Source organism: Protopterus annectens, chromosome 14.part0 (assembly GCF_019279795.1).
Source record: "Protopterus annectens isolate FY-2018-M chromosome 14.part0, PAN1.0, whole genome shotgun sequence".
Taxonomy (NCBI): domain Eukaryota; kingdom Metazoa; phylum Chordata; order Ceratodontiformes; family Protopteridae; genus Protopterus; species Protopterus annectens.
Window position 1 is genome coordinate 481,294,158 of NC_056748.1, and position 23,310 is coordinate 481,317,467.

At 43.5% G+C, this 23,310-nt stretch overlaps 1 protein-coding gene across 1 annotated transcript in view; it reads left to right on the forward strand.

The window, feature by feature from the left end:
• The window catches only part of RRP12 (ribosomal RNA processing 12 homolog), a 1,805,151-nt gene that overhangs the window by 282,455 nt on the left and 1,499,386 nt on the right, over nt 1-23,310 (forward strand). The window contains exon 9 of the mRNA XM_044056239.1: nt 22,981-23,119. Coding sequence (XP_043912174.1) covers nt 22,981-23,119 — 139 coding nt within the window. The remainder of the gene's footprint in view (nt 1-22,980; nt 23,120-23,310) is intronic.

Genomic DNA, 23,310 nt, shown 5'->3' on the forward strand with positions numbered 1-23,310 from the left:
TGATGGACAATAAAGATACGACTGCTGAATCCTCTACAGTTGCACTTTATAAGCTCTTATATGAATGCATAGATCGTGCAATCCCTAACAGAACCAAGATGCTATCCTCCAAAAAAGGAAGCCAATCTGGTGGTCCCCTGCTATAAACCAACTCTACAACAGAAGAAAGAAACTGTTGCAAAAAAGAGTAAAATCCCAGGATTGGAGGAACTCCATGGTCAGCCTCAGTAGGAAGCTGAGATCCCTCATAAAATCCTCCAAAACTATTTATGAAAACAAAATCGCCACAGATTTTAAAAACCACCACAAAGCATTCTGTAGCCATGTCAAGAATCTCAATGGCAACACTCAGATCTGCTCTGAGTTACAGCACAATAAACTAAATATACAGAACCCTGATATTGCCAACATCTTGGCAGATAGGTTCAGTGCTAACTTTACCCCTCTCTCATCCCCTAAAGGGCCCATCTCTATACTGGAAGAATGCAAAGTACCTGTAATCATGGCTGCACAGGTAAAAAAAAACTCTCCAAAGCCAAGAACACAGCATCCATGGGACCTGACAACATCCCAGGCTGCGTTCTACATGAACTACAGAACAAACTGGCACCCCACCTAAGTACCATGTTCAATCATAGCCTCACCTCAGGCTTTGTGCCCACTGAATGGCGCACAGCAACGGTTATCCCACTCCACAAAGGGGGAGCCACCACGGACCCTGGGAACTACTGCTCCATTAGCCTGACTAGCCTGGTCTGCAAGGCTTTGGAGTGTATCATCATGGAACTTATAAAAAATTACATTAGTAATCTCCAAACTCTGGACCCTACCTAGTTCGGGTTTGTAAAAGGCAGATCATGTCTCCTAAACTTGATAGACTTCTTTGAAGCGGTCACCAAAGCTGTAGATGAGGGTAAGGTGGTACACGCAGCCTATCTAGATCTCGCCAAGGCTTTTGACACCATCCCCCTAGACAAACTCACTAAACTAGGTATAAATCCTCATGTCACAAGATGGGTTGCCAACTGGCTCACTGACCGAACCCACACTGTGAAAGTAGCAGACTCTAAATCCAACTTCAGGACCGTGACAAGTTGAGTACCACAGGGTTCAGTCCTAGGTCCTCTCCTGTTTGGTATCTACTCCTCTGAAGTACAGGCTAACACAGAAGGTCTTTGGCTAATAAGTTCCCAGATGACTGCAAACTAGGAGCCATAATCAAATCTCCTAACGATGTGGACATCCTACAAAAGGGCCTCACTGAGACAGATGCCTGGTGCCAAAGCCATGGCCTCAAGCTTAATGCCAAAAAGTGCATTGTCATCCCTTTTGGTTAAAAACTCTGTACCCATGAACTACCACATTAGGCGGTAGTCTACTTAACACCGAAAATGTGATGAGACCTTGGGATGCAGGTGGACAGTAGTCTCTCCTTTGAGAATCACATTGCCCCAGTAGTCAGGAAATCCTTCTACATGGCACACCTCATTACAAAAGGTTTCTCATCCAGGAAAAAAGAGGTCATTGTTCCCATCTACTCATCACTCAGACCTATTATAGAGTACAACGCCCCTTTTGGTGTGTACCTCACAAGACATGTACAACAATTGGAAAGGCCACATAAATACCTCACAAAGAGGATTACCAGCCTCAGATACCCTACACAGACCGTCTCAAAAAACTCCAGCTTTATTCTGTCATATATCGCCTACTCAGAGGCAATCTCTGCCTAATCTGCAAAGCTATGTCAAACCCAGAGCTGTTGGACATGCTGCACATAAAGAAATCCCAATCCCTCCGAGCTACACACTCTACGGACCTAAACCTTGTCACCACAATAAACAGAACATGCTGGAGGGATAGATTCCTATCTCAGAGAATTCCCATACTCTGGAACAAACTACCTTTCTATATCAAACAATGCTCCTCATTAGCACTCTTCAAGGAAAATCTTGACGATTGGATGGGAGATAGGAAATTCACCCCGGGGATCTCTTCTGTGGCTCTCCTTGACAGGGGCACAGGAAAATAATTTTCTTGGGTGCCAAAAGCCAGGGTACCGTTTGGCTAAGCTTATATAGGCCCAATAGCTTAGTACCTACCTATGAACCTTCCATCTTTGTGATATTTTTTTTAATGTGAATTTTTCCATATCTGAATCCATTTGCCTGTATTTTTTCTTTGAATATCTTTATTGGCTTTCTCCTTTGCATAAATATTGCACCTTATCAAATCTCTTTCCCATGTCCATATTTCTTTTTATACTTTTCAAAGTACATCTTGGTTTTGTTTATATTTTCGCATTTCCTCAGATGCTTCTTTTTCCAAACTGATCAGTTTCTTGATCTATATTCTGTTTTTGACATATCTGTTGTATTAATGCCCACAAATTTTCATTTGAAGCTTCTGACAGTTTTTCTTGTGGAAGTGTTTTTCTTTCCTCTAATTTCTCTTGCAATTGTTTTGTTTATCTTGTATCTGAAAATTCTGGGCTTTTTGCATAATAGTAGCAGTACATAATTTCTTTCTCATCTTCAGTGGTCCACACTGTCTTCATGGCTCTTCTCTGGCGAATCAGTTTTTGTGATTTTTTTTTTTTTTGTGGATTGCTACTTCTACACCGGGGGGGGGGGGGGGGGGCATCCTTCCCCTGGGCCTGGCTTGGCCTCATTGTAGGAATGTTTCAGTGGATTCTGCACTCATTTTTTTCCAGTGCGCCTACCAGGATTGGGCACATTTATATCCTGGATGTTGTGCACCCAGCTACCTCTCAATCTGTGACCTACTTCTGTCCATGATATATGCTACATAAATAGTCTTATATCTGTGTTGCCTTGGTGAGATTTTGTAGAAAACTGGGTCCACCTCATGAAGGTACTCACCAAGACTTGAGGATGAATTCAATTTCAGCACTACTATTCTCCTTGGCTTGCTGACTTTTCATCTCTCCATTAATACCCAAAGTGTCCATAGTGGGTACTCCAATTGTTTCAGGGAACTTGCATTGACAAACTCTAGGAATCTCTGTGCTTGCCCATTAGTGGTAGTGTAGGCTTCCCCAGTATGTATATAAAATTTATTTAAAATATAACATTTATATTTCCCATTTATTCACTAATGTTATCTTTCTGCAGGTCATGTTCCTGATCATCTCTACCTTCTAACATCAGTATCTAGTCCAAGGTACTCCTGATTATTCTAATAATCTCCTGGACTTTTATCTTTTGGCTCAACCTTTTTAATTTGTTACAGTGGAAAATGTTTAATTGACAGTCTCCCAATGCGTTTTGTTTTTGTGAGAAGAATGAGAAGCAAAGTCCCCTTTGTCTTACTGTGTTGGCTAAACTTTTTTCTTTCTTGGCCTTTTCTACATACAGAAATGTCTTTGCTCTCCCAGGGAGAAAAAATATTCTGAAGACAGTTGAATATAGAGATAATCTCACTCCTGTCTCCTGGCATCCCCTAACTTATAGGAAACGTGTGTCTTTCTCTCTTCCCTGATGTAGAATGAATAATCATTTTCCACAAGCACTCAGATATCACCAGTTAGTAGTAGTTTTTTCCCTTCTACAGGGTTGCCAGGAGCAGCTGTTTATGCTAAAATCAATGCATCTTTACTAATATAGGACCTGGCTGCTTTCTCGTGCTGCGATTTGGTGCATGTACGCAATGTGCCCCCTCAGTTAAATTCATCTGTAGCACACATCCAGTTTATTTGTAATTTCATAAAATTAACGCAATCTTTTTTTTTTTCTCTCCCCATTTTCTTGGGTGTACTTGCCCTGTTTTCTAGTTATTTTTTAAACCGCTCTTGAGAAGCTGCATGATAGACGGTGTTTCCTTCTTTTCACTTTTTGATTTGTGCTGATCTGAGTAGCTTGTCATTCCCAGGCTATTGTCGTTTCATGTTGTATATTCCTGTAGTATCTCATTTATTTTAAACCTCTTGGAATGCATTTATTTATTTTTTCATCTAAATTACTGGAAGTAGTCGTCTGTACTAAACAAAGTTGACTAGTTTTTGCTGAACAGTTGCCGAATTCTTCCCCAGCCAGAACTTTTTCATTTGTGATTTTTTTTTAATAACATCTCTTTTTTTTTTTTTTTTTTTTTTTTTTATTTCTTACATTATTTCTTGTGAACAACAGCTTGTCAACACAGAAAAGTAGTCTAAACTGGAATTGGGGCTTGCTCCCCCAGTGGATGTACATCAGAAATGGTAGTCATTCCCACAGTAGCCTTTATGCTATACATACACCGTCAGTCTGACTGCTGATTGGCTAAGCCCATATGAGGGAAATCAGCAGTCAGCGTGAAGATTTCTTCAGTATTTTCTTGCTTCTTCAAGGAGATTCATCTCAGAGGCTTCACTGGAGAGGCAGTCTGCTAATAGCTTTGTTTCTGACAGATAAGTCCCCATTGGGAACCTCTCCACACAAATGTTGCCCTTTTAAGAAAATACTATCAAAATTTAATTTCTGACCAGAAGTTGCATTTCCCATTAAAAAAAAAATTCTTAAACAATATCAGAAGTTTCTGTTTGGGACCGCTGTTTAACTACAGCTGTTTTATAGTTAACTGGGGGCTGTTTTGTGTGAATGTGAATGGTTTGTGTAAATGTTAAGTTTTCTAACTAAAACACTTACTTGGGACGAGCAGGAATGTTTGTGTAGTCCTTTTTTTTTCACTTTACAACAACCTATCTGCCATTTCCATTTATCGTCTGTGTACTTTGAAAATGTAATTCTTGCAAGAAATCTGTGTGCTGCTTGTGTATTTACTTTGTGAAAGAACTGGCTTAAGAAATGTGTAAATATACTCCTTGTGTACACATGGTGACGCTAACAACTTACCTTCCAACTGACTCGTTCCAGCAGCACTTACAGCTTTTGGCATCTTTTCTGTGCTACAGCAAGGGTACTTAACCCTGGTTCTCTTCGTTTCTCTCCTGTTGCACCTAGAAATAAAAAAATTAAAAAAACACTTCTCAAGGAGCCCTTGCCAGTGTTGCAGGCTTAATCTACAGCTCAGCGATGGTGGGTGAATCTGCAGTGGTCTGCAGTTGTTCCTTACACCACTCACTTACCTGTCTGGCTTCCTCATTTCAGTCATAACAAACCCAGGGGTCAGCTACATCCTCTTTGGCTATTGTAGTGTCTGTTCCAGGCATGGGAGAGCCTTCTGTAGTGCTGATGGACACTCCTGGAGATTCTTGACAGAGCAACAGAAGTAAAAGGCTGTTAGATGGCCTTCCTTCAAGTTGGTCTTTGTCCCCAGGGACTAACTAGGTTAAATATTGATCACCACGAGAAGTCATAACTGTTGGTCTCTTTCTTACTTTAGCCAGGCATGCATTTGGAGCAGTGGTAGCCCTGGATATAGCGTTTTAGTGCAGTTTCACTCTACAGGCATCTTGCATGTCATCAGAGCAAAATTGTGTGGCAGACCAGCTGAGCAGGGCCGGGACAGACCTTCAAGAATAGAAACGGAATATGAGGGTATTAAAAATTTTTTTCATCTGTAGGGAACACCTCACATAATTTTAGAGCAGAGGTAATCATTTGACAAATATTGCTTCAGGACTCCATGTAAGAAGACCTGGAAGGCAGATATTTTTTCTCGTGCAGGAATATCCTGTATGTTTCTCTATCCTTTCCACCAATAAGCAGGATAAATCTGAAGACTCAGCAGGAGTCCCCAGAGATCTGTGTAGTGACACTCTTCTGGCCTGGGCAGCAATGGTTCTCACTTTTAGAAATGGCCAGGACAGTTCATATAAGATTCCTCCACAGACTGGATTTACTTGTACAAGACCAGGGGGTGTTTGAGACCTCCCAACTCCAAAAGCTACAACTGATTGTCTGGATAATAGAATTTTAATTTAGCAAAACCCATGATTGGATGTGTATCACTGGATTTAATAACTGTTGGCGTGGTTTGATGACAAGGGCAAAGCCTGAGTGATTAATTAAAGCCAACTGTGGATAAATCCTGTGTGATACCCACATCCAGGACTAGGTTATTAGCATTATTTAAGAAAAGTAAGCAGTTTTTTTCTTAAATGTCTTTGTATAATGGCACTTTAGTTGTCTTCCACATTGTGTTTTGTATGTTGATGTACTGATCATACGTATGGCATCTGTGTTCCCATGCTTCCATAGTACATCTATGCAGTGCATGAGAAGTGATGGGGAAAACTGCATTACCATTGTTGTTTTGCCATTTAAAAAAACAAAAATTTTGAGGGACAGCATAAACATCTGAGGCAAATCTGGTACATTTCTGTTTTTAGTTTAGCTTTGCAGAGCCTACCAGATTTTTTTCTCATTTTGCCAGTAGAAAGTCTGGAGTCTCAGCTGTAGTTAAGCGGCTAGACTTTATGTGCGCAATTTACAATAGGAATTCTGGTTGGTCTGTCCATTCAGAGTGTTTGTTTTTGAATGCTGATGATCCTTTACTATATTATACCTTTTAGACACTTTTCTCACAGCGTACAGCAGGAATTAATAAATGCAAGAAAACCTGTTACTAGAAAGTGTTGCATTAGCAAATTAAAATAGTTTTCTAGTTGATGCCAAGAAAAGAACCAGCACCCATTTAGGCCTATTTTTCTCTGGTTCTGCAGTGTTTGAGGTTTGTTTGTTCTTCATTTTAGCATGTCTGCCTGTGGCCCCCTTTCTTAGGTTCATAGGTAGGTACTAGGCTATCTGCCCGAAGGCATTTATAAGCCTAGCCAGAATGTGTTGGCTTTCACCGCCCCCTTAGATTAGTTCCCTGTGCCTCTGTCCAGCAGAGCCACTGAAGTGATCCCCGGGGTAAACTTTCTGTTTCCATCCACTTGTCAAGGTTTCTCTTGACTAGTGTTAGTGAGGAGCTCTGCCTAATATAGATTGGAATCTTGTTCCACAGCATGGAAAGTCTCTGGGACAGGAATTGATCCCTCCAGCATGTCCTATTTATTGTTATGGTGAGGTTTAGATCCCAAGAGTGTGTGGCTCGAGGATATGGTTTTCTTTAGGTGGAGCATGTCCATCAATTCTGGTTTGGACATGGTCTTTTATGTCAGGCAGAGATCACCTCTGAGTAGGCGGTATGTAACCTAGTACAGCTGGAGTTTCTCCAGTCGAGCTGCATAGGGCATCTGTTTGAAGCCAGTGATCCTCTTGGTGAGGTACATCTGTGGTCTTTCCAGCTGTTGCAGGTGTCTTGTAAGGTACATCCCAAATAGGGCATTGTACTCTATGATGGGTCTGAGTGATAAGTAGAGGGGCACAATAACCTCTTTTGATCTGGATGCGAACCCTTTTGTGATTAGGTGGGCCACATAGAAGGATATTATAACCACTTTTGCAGTGTGATTATCAAAGGAAAAATTACTATCTACTTGGGTCCCCAGATCCCTTATTACATCTTCTGTATTTAGGGGTCTACCACCTATGTGGTAGTATGTGGGTACTTTGTTTTTCCCAAAGGGGATGACTATGCACTTTTTGGCAGTTAGCTTGAGGCCATGATTTTGACACCAGGTATCCGTCTCAGTGAGACCCTTTTAGAGGATGTCTGTCAGCCAGAGAGTCAGTTATAGCCCCTAGTTTGCAGTTGTCTGTGAACTTGGTCAGCCATAGTCCTCCTGTGCTTGCTTGTACCTCTGAGAAGTATATGCTGAACAGGAGGGGTCCTAGGACTGTGCCCTGGGTAATGTCATTTGTAACCGGTTTAGAGTCGGACCTAGCTCTCGCAACTCTCACCATGTGGGTGCTGTCCGTGAGCCTGTTGGCAACCCATCTTGTAACATAGGAGTTTATGATGTTCATTGTGTTACCCTGCTGCAGTCATCACACTTGGGTTATCCTGCCATCAGGCAGTCCCGCAGTCGGCCGGAATTCCAAAGTCTTGGTCTGGCGTCAGTTGCTGTTGCTTCTTCCCTGACGTCATAGCGCCAGGGGTATATATGATGCATCCAACGCCATATTCTTCAGTCTTTCTTGCCGCGCGGTGCCCGAAGCAGAAGCAGTTCGCAAGTGCCGGTCGGCCGACTCCTGAGATTTTCGAAGTCGAATTTCAGATCCGAAGTCTTCAATAAAGCTAAGTACCCCATTGGGGAAACTTTTCTTGCCTCCTTCTGATGTCAGAAAAAGTTAACAATTGTATTTCTTGTGGGAAGCAAATACCTCATAAGGATTTTCATTCTTACTGCATACCTTGCCTAGACCCAGCCACGACATCACTGGTTGTCGTTTTTGTGCTAGGTTTAATAAGCGTACTATAAAAAGACCCTTTGATTTCGCACAACACTACTTCGGTAGAAAATGTAACTACGCAATGCCGTCGGAGCAACCGACTACCGGCGTGCACAAAAAACGCAAGGATAAGGACAGGCAGCCTAGGCCCAAGCCAGACTCCGAGGCCTCGGCTGGAACAGTCTCCGGTTCACCGGTCTTCAGTGAGGCTCCGACAGCCCCTGACTACCGCAGATTTGGAACCCGAGACCGCTTCAGAGCCTTTGGCGGAGAGCGCTAGGCCAGCGCAGCCATTTTGTTTAGCCCCTTCCAATGACTTTGTAGAAAGAGATGTCGGTGCTGCAGAAACACCTTCGGTTACTGAAGGCGTCTTCAGACCGACAACGCTCACTATAAAAAGTATTCTAAGTTTAAGACTCCTATTAAACCTAAAAAGACTGCACTTCAGTCTCCAGTTCAAGGCCCCATGCCTAAGAAACAGATGCTTAAAATGGCTGAAGATTTGATCTCTTTAATCAGGGGTTCCCAACCCCCACCTGACAAAAGGCCTAGACAAGAGGAGGACTATGCCTCCTCTGATCAAGTCTCTATTTCCTCAGGCCTCCTCTGAGGACCAAGATTACTCCTTCTCCCCTTATGAAGATTCTGATGCTGAGGATTCTGTCCTCTCAGCTTCTCATCCTGAAGACTACTCCTTTGGGGAAACTTTACACACTATGAGGTAACATTTTCACTGGGAAGGTCAGGACTACTCTGACTCAAAGAAAAGGCTCAGAGTGTTTCTTTTACTCTCCCAGCACAGACCACTTGCCACCCCCCCTGTTTTAGACATTGTGAATGTTGTTTACTTAGAATCTAGTTTGAACCCAGATTCTCTGCCTCCTGCTCCAGCCAAACCTGACAGATGCTATAGAGTGCCTGATTCCCACAAATTCTTTTATAAAAGCCCTGTTGCTGATCCAGAGACCATCTCCCAGGGTCCCAAAGGGGCTAAGGCTTCTATGGCAAAAAATCCTGTACCCTCTGAAAGGGACTCCAGAGCACTAGACAGGTGGGGGGAAAAAGGTTTACACCTCAGCCACTCTAGCTATGAGAGCACTAAATTGCCAATTTCACATGCTAAAATATTAGCAATTTCCAATGTCTCAGCTAAAACAAAAAATGAGCACACTCCCTCAACAGTCTGAATTGAAAGACATGCAGGATCTGTTGCATGCAACTGAACAGGTGGGCAAACATACTTTACAATGTGGTTTTGATTCTTTGGAGGCTTCGTGCAGAGCAGCTGTCATTGGGTCTGTTATACGTAGACATGCTTGGTTAAAGGAACAAACTCTGCCTGATCATGTTAAAGCAAAGCTTCTAGATGCCCCCTTACAGCAGGATGTTCTATTTGGAGTTAAGGCAGAAGAAATCTTAAAGAAAATGGAGGATAAGGCAAAATCTATGCAGACAGTCAAAGATTTTCTACAGGTACAGCCCCTTCGCTTCAGCAGAAATTGGCCAACTAAGAATTGGTCCTTTCCAGCTACTGACAAACCACAGAGGGGTAAATACAAATGTCAAAGAGGCAGAGGACAACCACAAGCCCAGTACAAAGCTCGACAATGGGGCACTGCAACACAGAAGGGAGGAGAAGACAGGTCCCAAACTACCAGAAGGCAAACTCAATGACTTGCACCTCATCTGGCTAAGCAACACTCTTGGCAGCTCCATTGGTAGGAAAACTCGCACTTTTTTCTGACAACTGGCACATTGTCACAAAGGACAAATGGGTCCTAGACATAATTTCACGAGGATACAGATTCCATTTCCACACCTTGCCAATGAAAAGAGGAACGCCAAACCTGCCACAAAATCAATGGGCAGAGGCACAAAAACAAATTACAGCCCTCATGGATATGAGAGCCATTCAACTGGTACCTACAGGAGAGCAAGGCCAAGGATTTTACTCAGGACTCTTTCTAGTCCCCAGAAAGGACAATGCCTGGAGACCAGTTCTTGACCTTTCATTTCTAAACACCTTCTTACAAGTACCCAAATTCAAGATGCCAACACTACAGCAGCTTCTTCCCATGTTGGGCAAACAAGCATGGCTAGTAACGTTGGACCTCAAGGAGGCATACCTGCATGTCCCTATCAGACAAAGTTGCAGAAGATATCTCAGTTTCATTGCAGGTTCAACCCATTACCAATTCTCTGCATTGCCCTTTGGCTTATCTACTGCGCCCAGGGTCTTCACAAAATGCCTGGCACCAGAAATTGCATACTGCAGACAAAGAGGAATTCAAATATACCCATACCTGGACAACTGCCTCATCCAAGCAGAAAGCAAGGACATCCTCTTACCACATCTGGCTTTTGTAAAACATCTTCTAAGTTGCCTGGGGTACACAGCAAACGAAAAGAGATCAAAACTAGTACCCTCACAAAATGTGACATTCCTGTGTGCCAGCTTGAATACAACGGCCCACAAGGCTTATCTGATGCCAGACAAACAACTACAACTGACTCAATATTTCAAAACAATGGCAACAAAGACGCTACTCCCTGCAAGAAAAATTCTGCAGGCCTTGGGCTTCATGGCATCTTGCATACTACTAATACCATTTGCAAAGCTGCATATGAGGAAATTAGTGGTACCTAAAAAGCATATGGTCTCAACACTGCCACAGCTTGGACACAATGATATCTTTCATTCCTTGCCTACAGCAGGAGTTTCTGTGGTGGTCACAGGCATGTCACCTCAACAAGGGTCAGCCTTTCACCTTGCCCCCAGCCAGGCAAACTATGACAACAGATGCATCGGACTACGCCTGGGGGGGGCACACATGGCAGGTCAGTGCGTTCAAGGCGTATGGACTACAGATCAAAGAAATCTGCACATCAATCAGAAAGAGATGCTAGCTGTACAGATTGCTCTGACAGCCTTCAAGAACCTATTACATCCAGGGCAACTTACATTAAGGACAGACAACACCACAGTAATGTGGTACATAAACAAGAGGGTACACACTCCTACCCTCTATGCAGGCAAGCAATGACCTTGTGGAACACAGCACTGACTTACCAAGTTCAGCTACAAGCTCAATTCCTGCCAGGAAAAAAGAACACATTGGCAGACGACCTCAGCACAAACATCATGGATCCCCACGAGTGGAAACTGGATCCACAAGTATTTGCAATGATAACTCAGAAATGGGGCCTTCCAAACATAGACCTGTTGCAAGCCCCCAAAACTATCAGCTAACAAAATTTTGTACAAGGACACTTCATCGACAAGCATGGAAAGTGGACGCACTCTCATTCAGTTGGAAAAATCTGACAGTATATGCCTTCCCTCCATTGCCTCTCCTCACAAAGGTGCTTATGAAAGTCAGAAAGGAGAGACAACAATTGATTCTCATAGCCCCAGAGACTGGCCATGCCAACGCTGGTACCCACTATTAAGGAATCTGGCCCAGGGCCCACCTTGGATTTTGCCACAAATTGCTCATTTGCTCACACAGCAAAACCTTAAATCTGGCTGCATGGCAAACCAACTAAGCATCCAGCCAGCTCCTCTTTCCCTAACAGTTATGGATGTTCTCCTGGAAGCTAGGAGGCCCAGCACCAGGAAGGCCTACTCGGACAAATGGAAAAGATTTTGTGCCTGGAACCAAGCTAAAGGCCAAAACACACTCCAGCCTCACATGCCTCAGATTCTACAGTACTTAACTGAGATCTTGCACAAAGGACGTTCTTTTTCTTCCATTAAAATCCATGCATCAGCTATTTCAGCCCACTACAACACAGATCCACCCTTATTTTCACATCCACTTCTAAGGCAGTTCCTCAGTGGGGCAAAAAACATTAGACCCCCCAGGAGAGCACCTACACCAACGTGGGACCTCAATTTTGTTCTGGAAAAACTTACGCTGCCTCCCTTTGAACCAGCTTTCTCTGCAGATCTACAGTTTCTATCATGGAAGACTGCCCTGCTGCTAGCAATAACTTCAGCTAGAAGAGTCTCAGAGCTGCAGGCAATAATGGCAGTGGAACCTTTCCTCATTTTCCATCAAGACAGAGTTTCTCTATGAACTAATCCTTCCTTTATGCCTAAGGTGGTTTCCAGTGTGGCTTTAAATCAAACCATCCACTTACCCACCTTCTTCCCAAATCCACAGAACAAAGGAGAAAGACTCCTGCATTCCTTGGACATTCACAGGCAACTTCGTTACTACTTGGATAAAACTAAGGTTTTCAGAAAATCTGACCAGCTCTTTGTATCCTATGCTACAGCTTCACAAGGGAAGGCTGTATCAAAACAAACCATTTCCAAATGGATAGGACATTGCATTCGTTTTTGCTATACCCATCATGGAAAACCAGTTCCTGCTACCATTAGGTCCCACTCTACCAGGGCAATAGCTACATCTACAGCCTTCCACAGGGGGTTCCAACCAAGGAGGTTTTGGCCGTTGTTAGTTGCAAGTGGATGATCTCTGAAGCATTGTGCTGTGCCACTAACCTGGAGGTGTGGGTATCCTTGATGAATATGGATATGTCCCCGCCTTTTGTATTTCATTCCGAGTTCTGTGGCCGAAATGTATGGTATGAGTTGTAGCCTGGAGTGCTCTCTGGAGCCATAAACCAGTTTCTGTTACTGCACATATATCTATTTTCTCCATACTGAGGAGTGCCTTAAGTGCGTGCATTTTGAGGTTTAGACTTCTGACATTGAATAGCATTACCCTCAGTTTTTGTTACTTGTGCTATTTACGGCAGTGGGTTTGTCTTTTGAGTCTTGCCTAGAAAGGCACTATGGGGGTGGCAAGAACCTTGACCAGTATTCGAAAGCCTAAGGGTGACAGGTGCAAGCCGTCTTTAGCGAAGAAGCGTGGCTTGTCGAGCATGTCATCCCAGGAGGACAGACACTGGATTTCCTTTGAATGACGCCAGAAACTTAACCAATTTTTGAAATTGATAATTTTTTCTTTATACCATGGCATCTTGGTGAGGGCAGGGTGTGTTACTCAGGGTCGGGGTCATACCGGCCTGGGCTACGTGATCAGAGAGCTCTTCCATGTCTTTCTTCATGTAGTCCAGGGAGGTATGGCTCAGGTCATTCACACCAACATGGACAATGACAGAGTCATATTTGTACTTGTTCTGGAGTGACCGGAGTGCTTATGTTATGTGGTGGATCCTGGCACCAGACAGGCAGCTAACAGTAACCTTCTCCTTGTTCAGCCTAGTGAGTGGGACGTCAGTGTGCCTGACTAGAGTCACGTAATACTAGTGTGTTGGGTATGTTATTTTGCCTTAAGGGCTGTGATTGCGTGGCACACTGGTTTTGTGAAGTATGTGTTTCATGGTTTGTGTTGGTTGGTGGAGATTGCTTGGATGCCTGCTGTGGAGGTCTTTGTTGCTTTTGCAGATTTTTATTTAGAGCCTCCGAGTAGGTTTTTGTGTATTTGTGTGTTTTTTTGCCAGTGCTGGTTTAATGGGTCTATGTGAGACTGGTGGTGTGATGCAAGTATTTCCCTTCTCCTCTTGAGTGTCTGATCCAGTCTTGGGTTGAGAGAGCTTAGCCTCCAGTTTGGCTGTATAATTGCAACTCTTGCATGTATTAGTGTTTGGTGGCCCTTTGAACATGCCTGGATAGGGTACAGTGAACTGTTTTACTGATTTGGCTGGTAAGGTCGAATACAATCTCAAATCCATCAATGCAGTCGCATGTGAAAGTGTTTGTGTTGCATACAAAGCCCCTTGAATACAGGTGGCTTCTTCTTGGGATCTTAATTTTCTGTTAGGAAAAACTAACTCTTGCTGTATTTGAATCGGCTCACCAGGCTGACAAAACGTTCTTGACATGTAAAACCGTCTTATTTAATGCTCTGACCTCTACAAGAATAGTGTCTGACATTCTCTCATTTTTTCACAAAGATCTGGTTTCTTTAATAAATAATCCTTCATTCATGTCTAAAGTTGTGTTAGTTTATCATAAGCTAAACTGTCCATCTCCCTGACTTCTTTCAAGAACCTAGAAAGAGGGAGAAATATGCTCCATCCCTTGGATGTCCACAGACAACTCGTACTATTTTGGCAGAACAAACTCTTTCAGAAGTTCTGACCAGATGATCATTTTTGTGAAGGTAAGAAAAAAGGGCAGCCCATGTCAAAACAGATAATTTCCAAATGGTTGTCTCATGCTGTTACTTTGTTACACCCACCACAACAAAAAAATTCCAGGCAGTGGCAAGGCAGTTTCTAACAGGGCATTGACTTCATCTCTGGCTTTTTGGAAAGGGTTTGATTTCAGAAGCAGCACCTTGGTTCTCGGTGCTTTTTAAAGTATGCACAGTAAACCGTGTTCCTCCTCCAGGTCTAGGACAGGTTTTGGTAGGACCATTTTCCAGAGACTCTTGAACCCCCCCCCCCCCAACTTTCTTCCGTCCAGTCTATTACGGTAATCTAGCCATATAATTTAGGTTACTGCAGCAGTGATTCCTTTGATGAAAGTATTACAGTTGTATAAGTAAACTTAACATGGACAGCAGATGTTCAAATGATGATTGCTACAGTAGCTGCTTCCTTCATTTCCATTATTTTTGTATTTAATGCCTTGGTGTGCACATTTGGTTTCCTAATATTGTCCTTGTCTGGGCTTTAGCCTCTCTGTTACTGTTGGCATGAAAGCTCTGAAGGGCTTGGTATCCAAACCTGACTTTTAGTCTGCTCAAGTTAGGCTACTGCAACAGTGGTCATTTGAACATCTACTGTTACGGTAAGTTTGCTTACACAATTGTACTTTCCTGGGTGTACTCTGAAAGTAGGCTGGCTAATATGATTAACAAGTGCATAAATGAGAACAATAAAATGATTTACAAACTAACCAACCTGAGTTCTGATTGTCCAATAAGTGGCCACTGCAGCAGTAGTCATGGATTGACATGTTTTTGTATCTCATTCTGCCTGGAGTCGCAGGAAGCTAACAAGTAACTTTGTTCCCTGAAGTATTTGAAACCACTGAGGGATTTTTTTTCTCCAGAGTCCTCTGTTGCAAACACATTGTATGACTTGGAATTTCTCAAATTATGCTTTGTTTTAAAAAAAAATGTAAAATATGAAAAGTTTTCTTCATACAATGGACTGTGCACTGATAGTAGAAAAAAAAAGTTTGATTTCTTTTTATTGCGATTTTATTCACTAAAATGTGTTAATCAATTAGCTGACCATGTTAGATTTCTGTTGGGCTACTGTTGGCTGAAGGAGGAGAAGAGGGGGAAGGCATGCCTGAAGGAGGGTCGGAACTTTGAATGTTGGCAGTATGACTGGCATAGGGAGAGAGCTAGCTGATATAACTGACCGAAGGAAGGTTGGTATATTGTGTGTGCAAGAGACCAGATGGAAGGGGAGCAAGGCTAGGTGTATCAGAGGCGGTTTCAAATTGTTTCATCATGGTGTGGATGGCAGAAGAAATGGCATAGGCATTATCCTGAAGGAACAGTATGCTAAGAGTGTTTTGGAGGTGAAAAGAGTGTCGGATAGAGTAATGTTTATGAAGCTGGAAATTGATGGCATAATGATGACTGTTGTTAGTGCATATGCTCCACAAGTTGGGTGTGCGATGGATGAGAAAGAAAAATTTTGGAGCGAGTTGGATGAAGTGGTGATGACTGTACCAAAGGGTGAGAGACTGGTGATTGGAGCAGATTTCAATGGGCATGTTGGTGAAGGGAACAGAGGGGATGAGGAAGTGATGGGTAGGTATGGTGTTAAGCAAAAGAATGCAGAAGGTCAGATGGTAGTGGATTTTGTGAAAAGGATAGACATGGCTGTGACAAATACTTATTTTAACGAGGGAGAAGCATAGAGTCACATACAAGAGTGGAGGAAGATGCACACAGGTGGATTATATCTTATGTAGAAGGGCCAGTCTGAAGGAGATTGGAGACTATAAAGTGGTGCAGGGGAAAGTGTAGTTAGCATAGGATGGTGGTTTGTAGGATGACATTGGTGATCAAGAAGAGGAGGATGAGTGTGAGGGCAGCACCAAGGATCAATTGGTGGAAATTGAAAAAGGGTAATTGTGAGGTGATGTTCAGGGAAGAGTTAAGACAGGCAATAGGTGGCAGTGAAGAGTTACCGAATAGCTGGGTAACTACAGCTGAGCTAGTAAGAGAGATGGCTAGAAAGGTGCTTGGTGTAACATCTGGAAAGAGGAAGGAGGACAAGGAGACCTAGTGGTGGAATGAAGAAGTACAGGAGAGTACACAGAGAAAGAGGTTGGCGAAGAAGAAGTGGGATTGTCGGAGAGGTTGGCGAAGAAGTGGGATTGTCGAAGAGATGAAGAAAGTAGACAAGAGTATAAGGAGATGAGGTGCATGGCAAACGGAGAGGTGGCGAAGGCTAAGGATAAAGGCGTATGAAGAGTTGTATAAAATGTTGGACACTAAGGAGGGAGAAAAGGACCTGTACCGATTGGCTAGACAGAGGGACCGAGCTAGTAAAGATGTGCAGCAGGTAAGGGTAATAAAGGATAATTAGGGAAACTTAAAAGTGAGGAGAGTGCAGATGGAAAGAGACTTTGAGGGGCTGATGAATGAAGAGAATGAGAGGGAGAGAAGTTTGGATGATGTGCGGATAGAGAATCATGATGAGCAGTGGGATTAGCAAGGAGGAAGTAAGGATAGCTATGAAGAGGATGAAGAATGGAAAGGCTGTTGGTCCAGATGGCATACCTGTGGAAGCACAGAGGTGTTTATGGCAGTGGAGTTTTTAACTAGATTGTTTAATGAAATCTTGGAAAGTGAGAGGATGCCTGAGGAATGGAGAAAGTGTTTTGGTACCAATTTTTCAGAATAAGGGTGATGTGCAGAGCTGTTGTAACTACAGAGGGATTAAATTGATCAGTCACAGCATGAAGTTATGGGAAAGAGTAGTGGAAGCTAGGTTAAGAAGGGAGGTGATGATTAGTGATCAGCAGTATGGTTTCATGCCAGGAAAGAGCACTACAGATGCGATGTTTGCTTTGAGAGTGTTGATGGAGAAGTACAGAGTAGGTCAGGAGGAGTTGCATTGTGTCTTTGTGGATTTAGAGAAAGCATATGACAGGGTGCCTAGAGAGGAGTTGTGGTACTGTATGAGGAAGTCTGGAGTGTCAGAGAAGTATGTAAGAGTGGTACAGGATATGTACGAGGGTAGTGTGACAACGGTGAGGTCTGCGGTGGGAGTGATGGATGCATTTAAGGTGGAGGTGGGATTACATCAAAGATCAGCTCTGAGCCCTTTCTTATTTGCAATGGTGATGGACAGGTTGACAGACGAGATCAGACAGGAGTCCCAATGAACTATGATGTTTGCAGATGACATTGTGATCTGTAGTGAGAGTAGGGAACAGGTGGAGGAGACCCTGGAGAGGTGGAGGTATGCTCTAGAGAGAAGGGGAATGAAGGTCAGCTGGACTAAGACAGAATATATGTGTGTGTGAATGAGAGGGAGGATAGAGGAATGGTGAGGATGCAGGGAGGAGAGGTGGCGAAGGTGGGTGGATGAGTTTAAATACTTGGGATCAACAGTTCAGTGTAATAGTGAGTGTGGAAGAGAGGTGGAGAAGAGTGTCAGGAGTGATTTGTGACAGACGAGTACCAGTAAGAGTGCAAGGGAAGGTCTACAAGAGGGTGGTGAGACCAGCTATCTTATATGGGTTGGAGACAGTGGCACTGACAAAAAGGCAGGAGTCAGAGCTTGACGTGGCAGAGTTGAAGATATTAAGATTTGCACTGTGTGTGACGAGGATGGACAGGATTAGGAATAAGTATATTAAAGGGTCAGCCCAGGTTGGAAGGTTTGGAGAAAAAGCCAGAGAGGCAAGATTACATTGGTTTAGACATGTGCTGAGGAGGGATGTAGAGTATATTGTGAAAAAGATGCTAAGGATGAAGCTGCCAGGTAACAGGAAAAGAGGAAGGCCTAAGATAAGGTTTATGGATGTGGTGAGAGAGGACATAGGTTCATAGGTAGGTACTAGGCTATCGACCCTAGGGCCCATACAAGCCTAGCCAAAAAATGTACCCTGGCTTTGGCCACCCAAGAAAATTATTTTCTTGTGCCCCTGTCGAGCAGAGCCACAGAAGTGATCCCCAGGGTGAATTTCCCATTTACCATCAAGATTTTTCTTGAATGCTAATGAGGAGCTCTTTTTGACATAGATAGGTAGTCTGTTCCAGAGTATAGGAAGTCTCTGGGAAAGGAATCTATCCTTCCAGCATGTTCTGTTTATTGTGGTGACCAGGTTTAGGTCCCTAGAGCGTGTAGCTCGGAGGGATTGGGATTTCTTTAAGTGGAGCATGTCCAACAGCTCTGGGTTTGACATAGCTTTGTATGTTAGGCAGAGATCGCCTCTGAGTAGGCAATATGTGATGGAGTAAAGCTGTAGTATTTTGAGACGGTCTGCATAGGGCATCTGTTTGAGGCCAGTAATCCTCTTTGTGAGGTATTTCTGTGGTCTTTCCAGTTGTTGTAGATGGCTTGTGAGGTACATACCGAAAGGGGCCTTGTACTCTATAATGGGTCTAATGAGTGATGAGTAGAGGGGAACAATGACCTCTTTTTTTCTGGATTAGAATCCTTTTGTGATGAGATGAGCCACGTAGAAGGATTTCCTGACCACTGTGGCGATGTGATTATCAAAGGAGAGACTACTGTCCACCTGTGTCCCAAGGTCTCATCACATTTTCAGCATTAAGTAGACTACCAGCTATGTGGTAGTTCATGGGTGCAGAGTTTTTACCAAAGGGGATGACAATACACTTTTTGGCATTGAGCTTCAGGCCATGGCTTTGACACCAGGTATCTGTCTCAGTGAGGCCCTTTTTTAGTCTGTCCACATCGTTAGGAGTTTCGATTATGGCTCCTAGTTTGCAGTTATCTGCAAACTTTGTTAGCCAAAGACCTTCTGTGTTGGCCTGCACTTCAGAGAAGTAGATACCAAATGGGGGAGGACCCAGGACTGAACCCTGTGGTACTCCACTTGTCACTGGTCTGATTTGGAATCCGCTACTTTCACAGTGTGGGTTCTGTCCGTGAGCCAGTTGGCAACCCATCTTGTGACATAGAGATTTATACCTAGTTTAGTGAGCTTATCTATAATTCCAGAGTGGGAGATGGTGTCGAAAGCCTTGGTGAGATCTAGATAAGCTGTGTGAACCATTTTACCCTCATCTATGGCTTTGGTGACTGCTTCAAAGAAGTCACTCAGGTTTAGTAGACATGATCTGCCTTTTACAAATCCAAACTGGGTACGGTCCAGAGTTTGGAGATTACCAATGTCTTTGTTTGAGTTCCACAATGATACGTTCCATGGCCTTGCAGACCAGGCTCGTCAGGCTGATGGGGCGGTAGTTCCCGGGGTCCGTCGTGTCTCCCCCTTTGTGGAATGGGATAACCGTCATGGTGTGCCATTCAGTGGGTACAAAGCCTGAGGTGAGGCTATGATTGAACATGGTACTTGGGTAGGGTACCAGTTCATTCTGTAGTTTGTGTAGAAAGCAGCCTGGGATATTGTCAGGTCCCATGGATGCTGTGTTCTTGGCTTTGGAGAGTGTTTTTTTTACCTGTGCAGCCGTGATTATAGGAACTTTGCATTCTTCTGGTATAGAGATGGGCCCTCTAGGGGGTGAGGGGGGTAAAGTTAGCACTGAATCTGTCTGCTAGGATGTTGGCAATATCAGTTGGTTCTGTATATTTAGTGCCATTTTGCTGTAACTCAGAGCAGATCTGAGTGTTCCCATTTAGATTGTTGACATAGCTATAGAATGCTTTGTGGTTGTCTTTAGAGTCAGTGGCAGTTTTGTTTTCATAACTAGCTTTGGAGGATTTTATGAGGGATCTCAGCTTCTTACTGAGGATGACCAGGGAGTTCCTCCAGTCATGGGATTTTTTTTTTTTTTTTTTTTTTTTTTTTTTGTGCAGCAGTTTGTTTCTTCTGTTATAGAGTTTGTTTATGGCAGAGTACCACCAGATTGTCTTCCTTTTTTTGGAGGATTACATCTTGGTTCTGTTAGGGATAAACATGATCCATGCACTTGTGTAAGTGCTTATAAAGTGCATTTGTGTAGGATTCAGCAGTCATACCTCTATTGTCCGTCTGCATGGGTGTCATGACGTTTGCCACTTCTGTCTTAAGAAGTGTGAAGTTGGCTTTGGAGAAGTTTTTTACGATGGTTTCCCTAATTGGGGCTGGAATGTGGATGTCTAGGCTGATTAGCTTGTGGTCGGATCTGACCAATGAGGAATTGACCTCTGGTGTGGAACACTGGAGTCCCATATTGGTAATGACCAGGACTAGGATATTGCTGCCCTGGTGGGGGTGTGAATAAGTTGATCCAAGGCATTGGAATTTATGAATTCTAGAAAACGTTGAGCAAAAGAGTTGGTACATGAGTACTTTTCCCAGTTAATGGTGGGGTAGTTGAAATCGCCCATTATTAGGGTGTTGGGTTGTACCCTAATACTTTCCAGTGTATCAAGAAATGAGGAATGTGAATCCTGGGGCATGGTGGGGGGTCTGTAGCAAGCTACAATTTGGATTGCGGTCTTGCCCAGAGTTAGTTGCACTTGGATAATTTCAGATGCATTATGCTGTGCAACTAGCCTGGAGGTGTGGATATCCTTAATGAATATGGACACGCCTCCACCTTTAGTGCTTCTTTCTGCGTTAGGTGGCCTAAAGGTGTGGTATGAATTGAAGCCTGGTAATGCAGGGGTGCTCTCTGGAGCTTTGAACCAGGTCTCTGTCACTGTACAGATGTCAATGTTCTCCATTTTAAGGAGTGCCTCGAGTGAGTGCATTTTGAGGTTTAGACTTCTAGCACTGTGTAGCATTACCCTCAGATTTTGCTTGCTTGTACCCGTTACGGTGGTGAATTTGTCATTTGAACCTTGCCTATAAAAGGCACTATAGGGGTGGCAAGAGCCTTAGCCAGTATCCAGAATCCTAAGGGCGACAGGTGCAGGCCATCTCTGGCAAAGCATTGTGGACTGTCTATCATGTCGTCCCAGGCAGACAAATACTGAATCCCCTTAGAATGACACCAGAAGCTTAGCCAATTGTTGAAGTCAGTCATTTTGTCCTTGTACTGTGGTATCATTCTGGGTGATGGCAGGATGCCACTCAGGGTTAGGGTCATACCTGCCTGGGATAAAAGATCGGAGAGCTCCTCCATGTCTCTCTTCATGTAGTCCAGGGAGGTACGTCTCAGGTCATTCACACCAACATGGACAATGACAGTGTCATATTTGTACTTATTTTGGAGTGACCTGACTGCATGCATTATGTGGCGGATCCTGGCACCTGACAGTAACTTTCTCCTTGTTTAGTCTAGTGAGTTGGAACATCAGTGTGTCTGACTAGAGTGTCACTTATGACTAGAGTGTTGGGTACGTTGTTATGCCTTATGGGCTGTGGTTGAGTGGCACACTGAGTTTGTGGGCTATGTGTCATTTTGGGTTGTGTTGGGGGGTGGAGTTTGCTTGCATTTATGCTTTGGATGTCCCTGATGCTTGGGCAGGTTTTTATTGAGAGCCTCCGCGAATGTAGGTGTGTGTTTTGTGTTTCTATGTGTGTGTTTTGTTGGTGTAGGTTTTGAGGGACTATGTTGTGTGGTGTAGTGCAAGTGTTTACCTTCTCCTCTTGACTGTCTAGTCTAGTCTTGTGTGAAGAGAGCTTTGCTTCCAGTTTGGCTATATACATGCATCTCTCACAGGTTGTAGTGTTGGGTGGTAGGAGGAGAGGGTTGTCTGTGTACATGAGGCAATTGCTGCATTGCCTCAAGATGCCCAGATTCATCAGGTAGACCGGAGAAATCACTGGGAGCTGACCCTTAGACATGCCTGGATAAGTCCTTATTTATTAAGTACTAAAAACTGCTTTCCACTAGACAAGTGAGGAAAGTTGAGTGCTGTAGTAATTTCAAGCTTATGTAGTGCTTACAATGAGTTCTGAACAAGTGCGGAGTTCAAAGAAACAGATTTGAGTGCTGAAACTAGAAAACTGGCTAGTTATAAGAAACAAAACTAAGCTAGAAGGCTTCCCTCCAACACAGAAGGGCTTGGGGGCTCAGAAGCATGCAAACAGTACACTTAACAAGAAAGGCAGGAAACGAGCTTAAATTTTTTTTGTTCTCTTTCCCAGATGCTCTCTTTGTACACAGTAGGAGTGCCTGAAATCAGAATATGATCTCACTGCACTCAGTTGAGTGAGCAAATGAGATGAGCCCAGGAGGAGTATCCAGACACACATTTCCAAGAGGGGCGGGCAGTTTCAGAGCCACTAAGATTAACACCAAAACCGAAACAGGGAGGGTGGGTGGCAGATGGTTGGTGTGACAGAGCAAGATGCAGAGGACAGGAAGAAATGGAAACAGTTGATCTGCTGTAGTGACCCCTAACTTGAGCAGCCGAAAGAAGAAGAATGTTAGATTTCTGTAAGAATGTACAGTGAATTTATCAGTGGGAGAAGTGTTCATCTGTTCAAGAGCTGTCCTCTGATATGACAGTAGCAGGCAGCACACTGCTATCTTGTGATATTGCAGACCATACACACATTGTGTCTTGTATTTTCATTGTGTTTGAAAACAGTAGTATTAATATAGAAAAGGATGCATGTTAGGTAAACAGTGTTTGTGTCTTAATGTTTTATATAAGATGGCACCATTTGTGTAATAGTTGTCTTAAATTGTGTGTTCTTTCTTAGGTCCGCAAGGCTGCACAGCATGGAGTGTGTTGTGTACTCCGGGGGAGCGACTTCATGTTCGGTGATGACCCACCTCTCCATCATCCTGCTGCACAATCTACAGCAAAATTCTGCATCCAGCAGATTGAGGAATCTGGAGGTAATGAAGTGGTACTGTATGTTATGGGGTACCGATTAAGTTTAGTTTAAAAGAACAACTCTCATAATGGAATGAGTATCACATAAACTGATCAAGAAAATAGAGATAATCAAATTATTCATTTTTTCCAGAGCTTGTTGACCTAGACATAAGGTTTCTAAGCCTGCGGCTCATATACCTTTGTAGTTGCC